At 39.1% G+C, this 16,318-nt stretch overlaps 1 protein-coding gene across 3 annotated transcripts in view; it reads right to left on the reverse strand.

The window, feature by feature from the left end:
- The window catches only part of pik3c2g (phosphatidylinositol-4-phosphate 3-kinase catalytic subunit type 2 gamma), a 179,211-nt gene extending 163,577 nt beyond the window's left edge, over positions 1-15,634 (reverse strand). For 2 of the 3 annotated variants that reach the window (XM_028450119.1, XM_028450120.1), the window contains exons 1-3: positions 15,494-15,634; positions 14,744-15,144; positions 14,581-14,660 (exon numbers count right to left, since the gene is read on the reverse strand). In XM_028450119.1, coding sequence (XP_028305920.1) covers positions 14,581-14,660; positions 14,744-15,070 — 407 coding nt within the window. In that variant the 5' untranslated portion in view covers positions 15,071-15,144; positions 15,494-15,634. Of the gene's footprint in view, positions 1-11,864; positions 12,003-14,580; positions 14,661-14,743; positions 15,145-15,493 lie in introns of those variants that run through there. The other variant, XM_028450121.1, reaches the window with a different exon arrangement.
- Positions 15,635-16,318: the final 684 nt, after the last annotated feature.

A 16,318-nucleotide genomic window follows, 5' to 3' on the forward strand; every position in this document is an offset into this window, starting at 1 on the left:
GCTCCTTGTTCGAATGGATGGTTTTGCTTTTTGTAATATGTATCCCATTGTTGCTTTTTTTATGTTCGGCATTTTATTTCATCTGCCTTTAAAGAGGTTGCTGTGTTCTTTTACAGTCAAATGGTAAGCTTAAAGGGATGATTCGGGTTTTTGGAAATGGGGTTTGTATGAGGTATATATGCTTAGTCAGTGTCTTACCTGCAGTAGACAGAACTCTGCGCTCTTCCAGTTTGCAGAAGTTACTGTTCTACAAACTGGGAGAATGCTGAGCGCTGTCTATTGCAGGTACACTGACTGGGCATATGTACAGCTCCACTTCAAATACCAAAATCCAATTGATTAAGCATGTTTTATATCATTATTACAGTTTTTGTAGCAACCCCAGTAGAAAAAAGGAAGTGAGCCTTGACTGATGTTTTCATGGTATATAAAAAGTGGTTTACACTTTAAAGAAGTTTAAATAAATAACAATAATTCTTATCCTGTTATTATGTACAACATACAACCTGTTTTTCAATGTGGTGTATTTTGAAAACAGACCAATGAATAAACCATTCAAGTTTGTACAAAATGTTGATATCCTCTCGGTTACATTCAATGCATCTTTACACTTGAACAATTCTAATGACACCACCCATAGTTATTTTGCACATCACTTTCTAGTGTTATAAATGTGCAGTGACTGATAATAGAAGACACAATTCTTCATCAAACATTCAATTGTTTTATTTTCTTCCATTGTTATAAAAACAAAAGGCTCAGGAAACGTACAGAGCATTGATGATACAACCATCATAATGATGCAATATACAGTAGTCTATTTGGTTTTCTTGTCTAATTGATCATAGCATTAGAATCATGATGTCATTGCCAGTCTGTGTGGTTGCTATCCAGAGTGCTATTGTCCTTGTTATGGATGGTTAGATGGATGTTTTTTGTGTTACCATTTAGGTGATGCCAATAAGAGCAGTTTATTTTTGTTTGAACTTTACCCTAAAGCCAAATACCAAAAACATGTAACAACCAAACTTTATGAACAACTTTTGAAGCTATTACAGTTTGACAAGTTTAATATCTATTGAAGAATAGTGACTTTAGGCCCAAAAGATAGATTTTGTTTAACTTGTACAACTATTTAAGTTAAACATTTCTTATTTTGTAGTGAACTATAGCCATCAATATTTAATGATGAGCTAATTTACTGACAAATAGGTAAAATTGAAAACAGTAAGTTATACAGTCTTTTCTGATTATTTTGGTTTAAACAAAGACACAAGATGATCACACAAATATAAAAAGTAATATATACATTATGGTAATAAAAAAATGTACTGAAGTTCCAAATGTACCACACGATTTGTCCATTCAAACCGTGTCCCTCAGATGAAAATATAAATCAAGTGCCTGGAACAAGGTACTGTAGATGGGAACTCCAAGCTTGATTCCCCCATTATTATTGTGCACAAATCAAACATGTTCACATCACATGGGACTGAACTAAAAAATGTGCACTTGTCTTTACATGTGGTCAAATCTTCAGTCAGTGGAATAAGACGTTCTTCTGCACCCCAAAGGTGAGGGGCCACGTACATGACATCAGGTATCCCACTGGGCACGTTAGTGTTCTTGGAGGGCCTTATACGGTGAGCATTCCAAACACTTCGGATGTCATTTAATACCTCCTGTTGAAGAACACAAATACACCTCACGATGATACTTTGACAAGTCATCAGTGATGAACCCGGGGTCATAGGGTGTTTCGGGTCTTTAATCATCAGACACCCTCGCCTGGGCAACCCAGCCGGGGGTGATCAGACCCCAGCCTGTATCCAAGTGGCGCACCACGGATCCCCCCTACGGATCCACAGCCACCTGGCGGCCTTTTCTGTGGCCTCAAGGATGTTCTTGGTGGCTTTTCTCAACTGCTGTACTCTAATGCCTCGGCGTTTCAACACTCGCTGTAGTGAGTGACCTGCAAAACCCCTGCACCCGATTTCGATTGGTTCACAGCGGGCTCTCCAGCCATTGCTCCGGCATTCTGTGGTATTTGGCCCTCTATCGCTCATTGGCTTCGTCAATCCGGTCCTCCCAGGGGACCGTCAGCTCCAGTAGCACCACTTGCTTGGTTGGATCAGATGTTAACACCATGTCTGGGCGGAGTGAAGAGGGGACAATTTTGCCGGGAACTTGAGTTTCGTTCCCAGGTCAACTTGGAGCTGCCAGTCACGAGCGGTGGCGAGGAGCCCTCCTGCGGAGCTTGGCTGGTGGTTTACTTTCTGTCCTGCTCTAATGAAGGTGATTGATTGCTTAGGGGTGACCTGGGACTTGCTATATTGTATCGCTACACAGATGGAATCAGCCAGGGATTTTAAAACTTGGTCATGGCGCCAGCGATACCGTCCCTTCCCAAGAGCCTTTGGACAACAGCTCAAGATGTGCTCCTCTGGCACAGTTTGCACTCCGGAGTGTCAGGTAGGCCCCAGGTGTGCAGATTGGCCGGGCTTGTGAAGACGTCGTATACAGACTGAATGAGGAATTTTGTTCGCAGAGGTTCAGCTCTCCAGAGCTCTCCCCAGGTGAGTTTGCGAGCTTCTGCATGCTCCCACCTTGTCTACGCCCCTTGCTTGGACATGCTGAGCATCTTGCTGTACCGTTCTTCCTTGAGCTCTGCACGGATCTCGTCTTGGACTAATTGGCGCTTCTCCTTGCCGCGAGCCCTGTCGTAGCGTGGCCTAGGAAAACTACCAAGGCCTGCCCTCCCCATTGCCACGGTACCCACCAAGGTCTTGTGCCTCAGCTGTGTCTCCGCTCTGCTTACGGCAGAAGAAACAATAATGATTACGTTTTTAAATTTTTAAACAGTGATTAGCGCCTACAATAAGTGAAATATAGTCCTCTTTATTCTCTACATGCCTTTGCAGTGGGTAAGAAAAAGTTTGTGTTAAGAAAATAAAGTACCTTAAATTGCATTGTGATACATGCAGTATGAACATTAACACTGTGTTTAAATATAGGAAAATAAAACACAATTTTTTGTCTTTATATTTAATTGAGTGACTATTTGGCATACCACTAGATGGAGCCTGCTGTGGTACGCATACCACAGTTTGAGAATCTGTGGTCTAAAGAATCAGTACATCACACACATTAAATGAACATAAACTCACAGTGACTATTTACCTGAATGAATGGCATAAAACAGAAATGTGATAAGGCTTTGTCAACAAAATCCCCAGTGAAGAATCCCTCATCCTTCAGTTCTGCTAGAAGCGTGATCCAGGGTTCGATTCCTTCTTTTCTCATCACTCCACACCAGCTCTCAATTCTCTGGTTCGCGGTACTTGCCCGTGATGTAGCTTCTCTTCGCTGCTCTGTCATCCACGTCATTTCTCCGTAAATACCGCTGAATGTCTCTCACCACTGCGTTCTCAATGCCCATGTCAGTTCGTACGAGTCTGGGGCAGCCCCCACAGCGCTCCACTGCTTCCACAAAGTACCCCCCGATAACTTTCAGGTCACTGTTAGTAATGGCGGCCCGCAGCGAAATGATGTTGCGTGAGCACCTGTCAATGCATATCCCATATGGCTTCAGTTTGTCGTATGAGTCTATGTGCCACACAGTTAGGTCCCTGAGCAAAATATTACTTCCTTCTGAGACGCCTGGTTTGACGAACTTGAGAACCAATGGGGTCCAGTAGAGAGAGGAGGATCCTGACGTCTTCTTTTCTGATAAAAATACCGTGTTGTTTACACTTTGTATACATCCACCGATAACCGTGATCCTTTCCAGGGCCTTGCAGTTGGTCAACAATGAAATTTATCCCGACGTCCAAGTTGTACCTCCGCCGGTAAAGCAACCTGGCTCTCAATATTCTGTTTAAATGCCTCCCCGTAATAATGGTTCCTTGCAATGCCAGGCTTTTCAGAATGTCTTTGTAGCTCATTCCCAGCCTAAAATAAAACTCAATCATACTATCCCTGTCCATCGTGTAACTTTTTCCCCTCTACTGACTCTACCTTAAATACCTTAGAGAAGGTGCGCTCAATTTGCTTACCCAGCTCACCAGGAATGTTAATAATATTATTAATTAGTATTTTGTGCGCACATTATATCTACTTCGTGGCCACAAATTAGTATTTTTTTTTACCATGTCATGTCTGGGGCTCCATAGCTCCGGGCTTGGGCCTACAATTTAAGTGAAGTCGGGCTCAGGTTGGGTTGGGCTGGATTCTAATATATACTGTAATACATATATATATATATATATATATATATATATATATATAATTGCAAAGGCTGCAATTATTTATTTTTTTTTTCTTGTCCTGTCTTGTTCTGTCCTGTTAAGTTCAGAGAGTGTTTAAGAAGTGCAGTTCACATGTTTACATGTTTCATGAAACGGGAAGTTAGTTAGATATGTTGAAGAGGTAAAGCCACATATTTGTTTGCTTTATTGTTGTAATCTGTGCTTCAAAATTTACATTTTATATTTATTTAAAGTTTAAATAAATATGAAATAGTTTAATATGAAACAGATTGATTTTTTGCATGTGATCATGGAAAAATACATGACAAGAGGCCCTTGAAAAAAAAATGGCATATTAAATCACTATCACAATATTGAGGAAAAAAAAATCGCAATTAGATTATTTTCCAAAATTGTTCAGCCCTATTTCTGACACACATTCGTGGGCTTGCACTGACCTATGTAAATATGTTCATTGTGACTAAATTTACTTGTGAGTGAGTTTTTTTGTCCCCCACAGTACATCACATGGACAGCATGAACAGCTTTATCTGGATAGGTCCCTCATGCACCGTGGAGGAAGCTTCATGTCTTATCAGATGGGTTATAGCAGTGGCTACCCCATGGTCCTTTTTTATTATGATGATAAATCTAAGGAAATAGGTTGTATATATATTTATTTATATTTGCCTTGGAATTTGTTTACTGTTAAGTTCAAGTTTTGAAAAATGAATGAATTTTGAATGAAATTTTGAGGAATAACTGACAATTGCTTGCGCATTTTAAGAGCTCTTTCATATTTCGTAACACACTATTGATATCATTGTTTACAAACAAAAAAAGTGTAATTTATCCGATTACTCAATTAATCAATGAAAAAATTGACAAAATACTCGATTAGAAAAATATTTGATAGCTGCAGCACTAAACGTGAGTGTCTCAAAGTGTTTCTCCACTGCATAACTTCATGGTGGTGCATTGCTTTTTCCCAATTTATTCATTTAAGTATATGAAAAAACAATCGTTACCACTCTACACATTTCACAACAAACTTGGATCAGCCAGTCACACTTTTCTTTAGTACTACATACTTCCTACGGGCACTGCACTAGTTGTGACAATGTGAGATCAACTGAGGATAGTATTTATTGTGAATATGATAGTGAGGACAGTGATATTGATATTTTGTGATGTGTATATGATAATACATGTAATATGGGACATATATATCTAATATGAATAAATACAAATTAAATCTTGTTTACAATAATCACTCGTGAAAATGTACATGTAGAGCAGTTACTGCTCATGTATGCAAATTGCCATTCACCATAAAATGTATTTTGAAAAGTGTTTTTTTTAATACATTATATTTTGGCTTAATTCTATTTGTTATTCAGATTTTGCCTCAAATATTACCTTTGAATTGGAATAACATAATGAGAAGTAATTGTGATGTTAATGCTACAGTAGAGGTGTTCTTGATAATCTTATGTTTACTGTTCCTAGATAGCAACTACAGGTATATCTCACATTTCAAACTGGTTTATTTTGTACTTCAAGTGGTTGTTTAGCTTTTTTGGGTTTATTTGATAAACAGGTTTGAAAGTGCAAAATTCCCTGTTTTCCCTTTTTTCAATATGGGCACCTTTAGCATATTTTTTTCTCAAAAACTGCAAGGTTGTGCACTGACAACTTTTTCCTGAGGAATCTCTATATATTTCTGATGTAAAATATAAAAAAATTAGGTAGTGCCCCCCGGGGTGGAATGAAACCCTATTTATAGGCCTCTTTTAGGCTACCGACAGCGGCCTCTGAGGGAGGGAGAGAGGAGTCAAGTTTCCTGGACAGATAGAGCTGGGTGTCATCCGCGAAGCAGTGAAAATGAATGCCGAGTTTTCTGAAGATATTGCCGTGTGGAAGGAGATAGATGATAAAGAGAAGGGGGCCCAGGACGGAGCCCTGAGGAACCGGGCTCCAGGGCTCCCCTATCCCTCCCCCATCACCAGAAGTGATGGGGGAGGGCTGGGAAGTGAAGGTTTTGAGTTGGATGAACTGAGTGCAGCCTGAGAGTTCGGAGTGGAACCAGTGGAGGAGGGTGTGAGTGACGCCAATGGAGGAGTCTATTGAGGAGGATGGGGTGAAAAATGGTGTCGATGGCCGAACTCAGATCAAGCAGGATGAGGATGGAGATTAAACCGGAGTCTGCAGCCATAATGACGTCATTTGTGAACTCATATCTCAATATATTTTCTCAAAATGGTGATATACAATATAAATCTCGATAATTTTAAATTAAAGTCTGACCAGAAAGACAATTCTGGGTTAAATTTGCTGATGCTAAATGCCACACAGGGACATTTATTAACAAACAGCTGATCAATATGTGCACTCAGAAATCCATCTAACTGAGCTTGTTGTTCTGAGAAGTAAAAGCAGCGACTCCTAAAATTAAAAAGTATTTTGTTTCATATGATGTATGAAATATTATAGTTTTCTATATCACCAAAATAGAAAACACAATACAGCTTGAATCTCAATATATCGCTCAGCCCTAATTCCTAAATTACAAAACAGCCTAAATAAAAACATAAATGTATATATGAAGCACGTGTTTATTTAATATACTTACAGTTCATATAAAAGTCAACACGTTGCACATTTACTGTTTATTTCACATTGCTTGTCTTTAAGTTTATTTTCATTATATATTTTTGATAATTTTTTCAGGCTCACTCATGTGGTTCTCTGGTATTCACTAATGACTTATTAGACACATTTGTTACAGACTTCACATTCTTTAACACTTTTTGAATTAATATTTGTGGCATTTGTGATTGGCTGATTTTTCATGGTGATCAATGTCTGAAAATGCTGTACCTAAATTTAAATATTTAGTTCCATCACTGATTACCTCTGATTAATATGATGATCTCAACAGAAAGCAGCTATCAATGTCTTATGGCATATAAAATAGATGATCTTGTCAACAGTGCAATTTTGTTACAGCACACAGCTCTGAATACCATTGCTCCACTTAAAAAGGATAAAAGGGTCACTTTCTAGTATAATTCTGAATAGTGTTTTTTAAAATAGGCATAAAGAAAACTGGAAAGGAAGTGGCTCTCATCAAATATGGTAGAAGTTCATAAAGCCTGGAGAAAGACTTTGTTAGCTTATAAAAAAAAGCTCTTCACAAATCTAGAACTTCCTATTACTCAACTTTAATTGAGGAAAACAAGATTAATCCTCTGTTTCTATTCAACACTGTAGCCAGACTCATCAAAAGACTCTGTTGAACCCTCAAATCCTGTCAGCCTGAGCAGTAATGACTTCTAACAATTAGAAACAAAGCTAATGTCCCCCCTGCAGGAGTGCTCAATAATTTCTTAAACAAAGTAGCTACTGAAATAATTCCAACATGTAGCTTTTATTTACACAGTTTCACTCCAATTGGTCTATCTGAGCTGACCTCAAGAGTTAGTGCTTGTAAACCAACAACCTGTCTTTTAGATCCAATCCCAACTCCATTATTTAAAGATGTTTTTCCATTAATTAGCGCTAATATGATGAACTGTAATAACACTGAAAGAACTTTCCATCTGCCGGGGACACTCCCACCCTCTATAAGAGGGAGGGTGGATGTACAGTTCCTCATTCAAAATAAGCACCTCGTCTCACTCGTTCGAGCAAGAATGGTTGGCTGGTGAGACATCTCACTCATATTAGTCATAGAATCAGGGTTATATACAGTGCATACATAAAGTATTCACAGCGCTTCGCTTTTCCCACATTTCATCATGTTACAGCCTTATTCCAAATAGGATTAAATTCACTTTTTTCCTAAAAAATCTACACATAATACCCCAAAATGAGAACGTAAAAATGTTTGTTTGAGATTTTTGGCAAATTTATTACAAATAAAAAACGAAGAAATCACTTGTACATAAGTATTCACAGCCTTTGAGATCAAGCTCAAAATTGAGCTGAGGTGCATTCTGTTTCCACTGATCATCCTTGAGATGTTTTTACAGCCTAATTGGAGTCCACCTGTGGTAAATTCAGTTGATTGGACATGATTTGGAAAGGCACACACCTGTCTATATAAGGTCCCACAGTTAACAGTGTATGTCAGATCACAAAACAAGCATGAAGACGAAGGAATTGTCTGTAGACCTCTGAGACAGGATTGTCTCAAGGCACAGATCTGGGGAAGGGTACAGAAACAATTCTGCTGCTTTAAAATGGTAAATGGTAAATGGACTTGATTTTATATAGCGCTTTATCACCACACTGAAGCAGTCTCAAAGCGCTTTACACATCAGCTCATTCACCCAATCACTCTCACATTCACACACCAGTGGGACAGGACTGCCATGCAAGGCGCTAGTCGACCACCGGGAGCAACTTAGGGTTCAGTGTCTTGCCCAAGGACACTTCGACACATAGTCAGGTACTGGGATCGAACCCCCAACCTCTCGATCAGAAGACGACCCACTACCACCTGAGCCACGGTCGCCCCTCATTAAAGATCCCAATGAGCACAGTGGCCTCCATCATCCGTAAATGGAAGAAGTTTGGAACCACCAGGACTCTTCCTCGAGCTGGCCGACCCTCTAAACTGAGTGATCGGGGAAGAAGGGCTTTAGTGAGGGAGGTGACTAACAACCCGATGGTCACTCTGACAGAGCTCCAGGATTCCTTTGTGGAGAGGTGAACCTTCCAGCAGGACGATCATTGCTGCAGCACTCCACTAATCAGGCCTGTATGGTATGGCACATGGCAGCCCGCCTGAAGTTTGCCAAAAGGCACCTGAAAGACTCTCAGACCATGAGAAACAAAATTCTCTGGTCTGATGAGACAAAGATTGAACTCTTTGGCGTGAATGCCAAGAGTTACGTTTGGAGGACACCAGGCACCGCTCATCACCTGGCCAGAGGTGGTGCTTCCCTACAGTGAAGCATGGTGGTGGAAGCATCATGCTGTGGGGATGTTTTTCAGCAGCAGGAACTGGTAGACTAGTCAAGATTGAGGGAAAAATGAATGCAGTAATGTATAGAAACATCCTGGAAGAAAACCTGGTCCAGAGCGCTCTTGACCTCAGACTGGGGCGACGATTTATCTTTCAACAGGACAACGACCCTAAGCACACAGCCAAGATATCAAAGGAGTGGCTTCAGGACAACTCTGTGAATGTCCTAGAGTGGCCCAGCCAGAGCCCAGACTTGAATTCCATTGAACATCTCTGGAGGGATCTGAAAATGGCTGTGCACCGACGCTCTCCATCCAACCTGATGGAGTTCGAGAGGTTCATATTCATATTCCAAAAGACTTGAGGCCGTAATTGCTGCCAAAGGTGCCACAACAAAGTGCTGTGCAAAGGCTGTGAATACTTATGTACATGTTATATTTTCATTCTTTATATCTAATAAATGTGCAAACATTTAAAAAAAATATTTTTCATGTTGTCATTATGGGGTATTGTGTGTAGAATTTTAAGGAAAAAAATGAATTGAATCCCTTTTGGAATAAGGCTGTAACATGATGAAATGTGGGAAAAGCGAAGCACTGTGAATACTTTCCGTATGCACTGTACATAACCTAAAGTTGTATTTCATAATATTTCATGAGATGTCTCACTATGAGATATGGAAGCTCCCATAGTGCAGACATGCTTATCGAGCAAAAAAACCAGCCCGCAAGGCAGAGTCCGTTATACATCAGGACAGCAAACAGTCCAGCATGTAAACCTGGACAAACGTGAGGAGTGAGGATCAACTCGCCACCGCAAAAATGTTCTGAACAGACACTTCCCTGAACAAGGCCCAGGACATGGCGGGACATCGAGTCGAGTGTGCGTGCATGCCCTCAGGCAGCCACAGAGCCCAATCCTCGGAGGCCATAACAATGACCACCATTGTTCCTGGTAATGGGGAGCCATTGCCAAAGCAACAGCCCCCATTGCCTCGTAAGCAACACCTGTGACAGGTGCTTAGCTGGGAGTGCATCCACAAAATTTCTGGCATATAGGCTTAAAAGACAGCAAGAAATGCGACACATTTACAGAATAAAAGATCTGCAAACAAAATCCAATATTTACAAAACAGAAGCAATTCATAAGTGCTTTGAATTCAATTGTTTGAATGCAAACAATAGATCCCAAATTGACAGTTTTTTGAATGGTTTAAATTTGTCACAAGTCATAATAACTTATTGTTGTCAGAAATTACAGAAGAATAAATAAACAAAGTCATCTGCAAACTCAAAAACAATAAAAATCCAGGTGCCAAGGAAAAAGCAATATGCTCAAACTGTAGGCCAATAAGTGTGCTCACTGTAGATTAGATTGTTTACTGCAATATTGGCACAGCACCTGGATAGAATTTCGCGATTTGCCAGATATTAATAATTTATATTAAACAGGATTTCTAAAGCATAGACAAACAGATGATAATATCCGTCGGACTTTGCATGTAATGCAACACATCAAAGATAATAACTTGGAAGCCGTAGTAAAGGGAATAGATGCAGAAAAAGCATTTGATTCTGTGCGGTGGGAATTTTTATTTTCCGGGTAATGAAGAAGTTCAACTTTCACAATAAATGTATATGAGCCATTTGAACCGTGTACACAAGTCCAACAGCAAGAATCAAGATAAATGGAAGCCTGTCTGAGAGGATCAAAATAGAACGGGGATGTCGCCAGGAGTGTTCGGTGAGCCCACTAAGCCAATGGATAAAACAAAATAAAATTATGAAATTGATTATGATGGAGGGAGATGAAAAGAAATTAGCATTATTTGTGGATGATGTTATGATTTACCTGGAAAATCCTAACACTTCTTTACCTATGCTGATGATGACCCCTAAAAACTTTGGAGAGCTATCAGGGTACAAAGTTAACTTTTAGAAAACCCAAGTTATTACTTTTAACTATGAACCTAATCAAAATGTAGTACAAAATTATAATGTGAAATGGGACACTATGAAGTATTTGGGTATCATTTTACCAAAAGAGCTTGAAAAATTTAAATCTTCAAATAATAATCAGAAAACATCAGATAAAAAAAAAAAAAAAAAAAAATGATTTGGACAAATGGAACTTAATACCATACTGGAGTTTGGCATCAAGAGTAGGGGTGATAAAATAACATATTTCCCAGACTATTATAACTTTTCCAAAACATCCCAGTTGAGGTTACTACAAAAGAATTTAAGGAATGGGTAAAAAATATTCTGACAAAGTGGATGAGAACAAATCATTTGTCCCATCAATCTTATAATTTGTACTAATTTAGCATTGCTAATTAATTGATGAGTATTAGTTCATTAATTCATCGCACTGTGTTCTTCGTTATTTACTTTGTCCACCATGTGTTCCATGGATCAAAGGAGGGAGGAGCCTATAATTTCCTGTATTTATACCCTGGGTGACATCTCCAGTGATGTCACTAGGTGAGACCAAGTAGGAGGGGTGGAAGGTAAAATTATGTTTGAATGATTAATGATTAATTGTTAGTTATTCAAGTAAGCATGGTTATAGAGAGGTATTATTTGGCACTTCAGTAGCCTTAAGTATGAAGTGTACTGAATTTTGGGAATGACTTGGTTACTTACCTGATTTTTTGGGAAGTACTTGGAGCTACCTGTGCTGATGGAGCTGCCTTGACTGACACCTGCTAATAGGAGTCTGTTTAAGCAGTTCGTCTGTGACTGTTGGGGAGGATGGTATGGTGGCTGGGAAGTGTCAGGTGAATGCATTTACAGAAACGAATACAAATGCAAACAGGTCACAACACAAATGCAAAAAGGTCACAACACGAATGCAAAATGGCCACAACGGAAGTGTTTCCGACGGACCGGTATTACAGACGGACACGTTTCTGGCGGATGTTTTTAACCCACCAGAACAGAGAAGAACAAGAAGAAGACATCGAAACGCGTATGAAAGTAAGTGAAAGTTGATTAGGATACTCTTATATTTTTCAAATCAGGCTATCATATCATAATACCCGTCCGACTGTAATACCGGTCCGTCGGAAACACTTCCGTTGTGGCCGGTTTGCATTCGTGTTGTGACCTGTTTGCATTTGTGTTCGTTTCTGTAAATGCATTCACCTGACACTTCCCAGCCACCGTAGGATGGCAGTGTAGCTGTGTACTCTTGATGGTAAACAATGATTAACACTAGTCCACATGCTAGATACATTGCATGTGAAAACTTGGTGAAACTTGAAGTCACCTTTAAATAAACACCATTTTTACATCTGGATCAAGTCTCCCTCTTCTGCCTCCTACCACATTCCTAGCAGCTTCAATCTCACTTAACACTCACTAACAATAATATTTTGATATATATATTTGATATATTGGTGCAAAGCCAAGAATAAAATATAGAACATTACAATTACCAAAGGGAGATGGCGCTTTAGCCCTTCCCTGTTCAAAAAGCTACTCCCAAGCAGCACAGTTAAAGGTCCTGTTGAACTTGTGTAACTCATGCTACTCCGCAAAATGGAAAGATATTGAGGAGAAATACATGGTTAGGGGTATCGATTAAAATTTGGCCTAACATTATGAGGAAACATATGTTTGGGAAATCAATGTAGGCTCTTCAGGTGGATTGCGATTTATTTGGATTTTGGTCCCAACAAATTAGATAGCAGGTTTAAATAATGGATTAAAGGTCCAAAAATGCATTGGGAAGTTATCAAAAAATGGGCTGTGATTAGTTTTCAGGACATAAAGGTTAAACATGGCCTCAAGAATCAGGACTTTCACAGATATCTGCAGTAAAAGCATTACTTAGGACGAGAAATTAAAAAACTTAATTTGGGCACATCATGGTCAGGCATCATACAGGCTATGATGGATGCATGTAGTTCTAAGGTAGTGCAGAAAGCGATCTCCAGACTTTACAAGGCAATTGAGGATCTGAAAGCAAATAATAGAGGACGTAAAAGAAAAATGGGAGAGGGAAGCAAACAGAGGTGTCAGAAAAGGAATGTTAGAAAAATAAACAATTACCAGTGGAAAACCACAAACTCATTATGGCTGGAAAAACACCATACGGTACTTAACCCCGGCGCAGAGAAAATAGGAAAACACTAAATGCTGGCGGACCTGTGGGGAAGCTAAAGCAGATCATTTTCACATTTTCTGGGGATGCACCTTGATAAATCAATATTGGACAGAGACAGTGAAAATAATGGAGGTCATCGGAATTAAGATTTCAACTAGTTTTAAGATTTTGCATCTTGGGATATTAAAGACTGAACTTTAAAAATAAACATGATGGTAAATTACGTTGTTGGCCAGTAAAAAAAAGCAATAACCAGCAGATGTTAAACATTTATAATGTGTAGAAATTGACAGTGTCACTTAGACTGGAGGTTGACAAATGTAATGATATCTGGAACGGTTGGCAACACCTGACTTTGTGTAGGACTTACTGAAATGTATGTATGCTTTTATAAATTATTTTTGTCTGTGTGATACAAGTTTGAGAGTTTTCCTTTCTACAGAGGCTGGGATGATCAATTTTAAGTTATCTCAATTACACTCCTGGTTCTGAGCTACAACCTTTTTTTTTTCCTTTTTTTGTTTCAGTTTATTTTCTTTTTCTTTTTCTTTTTTGTAAGTATTCTTTTTAATACAAGTATGAACATTTTAAGGACATTAAGTTTGGAAGAAATGTGCTTGTATTGTAAAGGAATGTTTGTTCTTGAACACTGTTGAAAACAATAAAATACTAATTAAAAAAAACAACAAATGTCTGATGAGTCTCTTGAACATAGTTGTGCTTTTTGGTCGCTCCAGTGACGTGACTACCAGGGAATAGTATGTGTCTTCAGAGCCGGAGGCAGCACAGAGGAGATGGCTGCACCGAGAGGGCTGCACACTTCTTCTCCAGCCGTACGACAGCGTCACTGGTACATACGGCTTAAATGCCCAAAATAATGAGTTCACTCAAAATATACTTAGAATTTAAAAGGCTTATTCAAGGAGTATGCCACTTTCATTTTGGAACTAGCTATTGCTTCCAAAACAGTTTTGTTTTCAGTAGTTGACAAAAGTGTCAATACATTTTTATATAGTTTTGCCCATGTTTTTTTAAAAACCTCCTTGTTCGGTTTTTGTCTTGTAAAAAAATGTCTATGAAAACTACGATGTAAATTAACACTGGTTCCCCACCTTTTATTAATATTGGATATTATACAAGGTAAAAATAAATAAAAATAAGAATTTTGGATGACATAACAATAAAGCATGAATAATTAATTCAAAGTTTTTGTTTGTGGTAGGAAGCCACAATCAAAAAATTTTGTCTCACCTGAGAATAGCAGCACTAAACGCTGACTCAAGCTTGGTGCTGCCTTCTGGAGCATCTACGAGTCTGATGGCCCATGGATTCTGGTGTGGAAGGAGACATCAGTCATTATTGTAGTGGAACAGATTTTTTTCACTCTTGGAGGGAAAATGTTGGGAATTCTCACATAATTTTCTGCTACTGATTTAGAGAGATCCAGCCTTTGAGCAAGTTCAGAGAGGTCCCAAGACCATTGTTTCCCATCATTGGTGAGGGAGATTTTGTTCCTGGGTGGAATGGGAGGGGGTAGGACAGGGTTGCTTAACCTCGGAGGGAAACCTGCCCTGGGAAATCTCACTCTAGGAGGGACAGGAGGAGCAGTGGGAATCTCAGAACTTTCTACACCTTGTTGTCCCGGTGGTTTTATGGGCTCTGTTGTAAATTTGAGCCCAAGAGGGGGGGGACCATCATGGCAGTGGTCTGCGGTTTCTGTGTCTTGAATAAAAAGATCCATTACCAAAGCTGGCAGAGAAGCTTAATGTTGTTGTTTTGTGCACGTCCTCACTACACAAAGCAGGATATAGATCTCTGTGGTGGTCATAAAACAAAACAGAGAGAAAAATCAGTATTCGTCAACTTTGTCATAGTCAGTGCCTTTGGACGTTCAGGGTTCTTCTTTATTGAAGGCCTGTGACTGAAACTGAAACCATCTGTTAGTCTAATCATTAACAAGCTTTTGAATCGTAACAGTGTGCTGCCCAGACAATGCCTGTCTCCACTTGTACACATAAAACAAAACAAAAAATTGCAGTTCTTTAAAATGAAACACAAACTTTCAGAAGAGTGTTTTTAGACAAATAAGTCTCAAGCTACAGACAGCCTGCTAAGGCTGGGATCTCCTTGTGTACTACAAACAAACCAAATTTCTCACGCTCACCTCAAAAGGTTTTTTGAAGTTGTTTCCCATCAAAGCACTGAGCAGCATAAGGAATCTCTTCTGTCAAGCCATGTTCAGCAAGTTAGACCTGTCCTGGATTTCCATGTGTCTTAAACCCTCTCATTGTCCCTCCTCCTCCACTTTTTCCCCTCCTCCAGTAGTTACGCAACAACAGACACAACCTTTCCTCTGCCGGAGAAACCTGAACACCACCTTTTTTTAGTAGGTTTAGACTAACTATTCTCTCTGGCGTTTCTTCATCATCTATCTTTGCACAAAACTGTATACATCAGTTATTACATCATAATTATTCGTCACAATATTGCCTCATCTATGCTTCTGATTGTGTTTTGTGGTATCTGCAAAACAGCTGGGATGGGAGTCAATTACAATTATAATTGTGTAGTTTGTAATTAATTACAACGAAGACACAATTATATGTGTAATTTTAATGACAGAAATGTGTTGCTGTTGTAATCGTAATTGAATTGTAATTGAATTCAGATAATTGACTCATTGTAATTGGCATGAAAATTCTATAAAAACTGTGAATTCATGAAATTAAACGCAAAACTGTGGGAACCATGTTACATTTCCAGTGGTGCTTTTTATCACTGCATCCACTAGTGTGATAATCTAACTATTCTATTATGTACTCAATCTCACCTCTCCTACAACAGCTAGATTTTCCATTGTTATACGTTATTAGTGTCTGCAGGGTGGTCTAAACACATTCCTGTGTTTCGTCCACATTAACCTTGAATTTAGGCCTTTTTAATCATTTATTTCTGATATTTTGACACCTTTTGGTGTATTTTAAAGAGT

This window comes from Gouania willdenowi, chromosome 6 (genome assembly GCF_900634775.1).
Source record: "Gouania willdenowi chromosome 6, fGouWil2.1, whole genome shotgun sequence".
Classification (NCBI taxonomy): Eukaryota; Metazoa; Chordata; class Actinopteri; order Blenniiformes; family Gobiesocidae; genus Gouania; species Gouania willdenowi.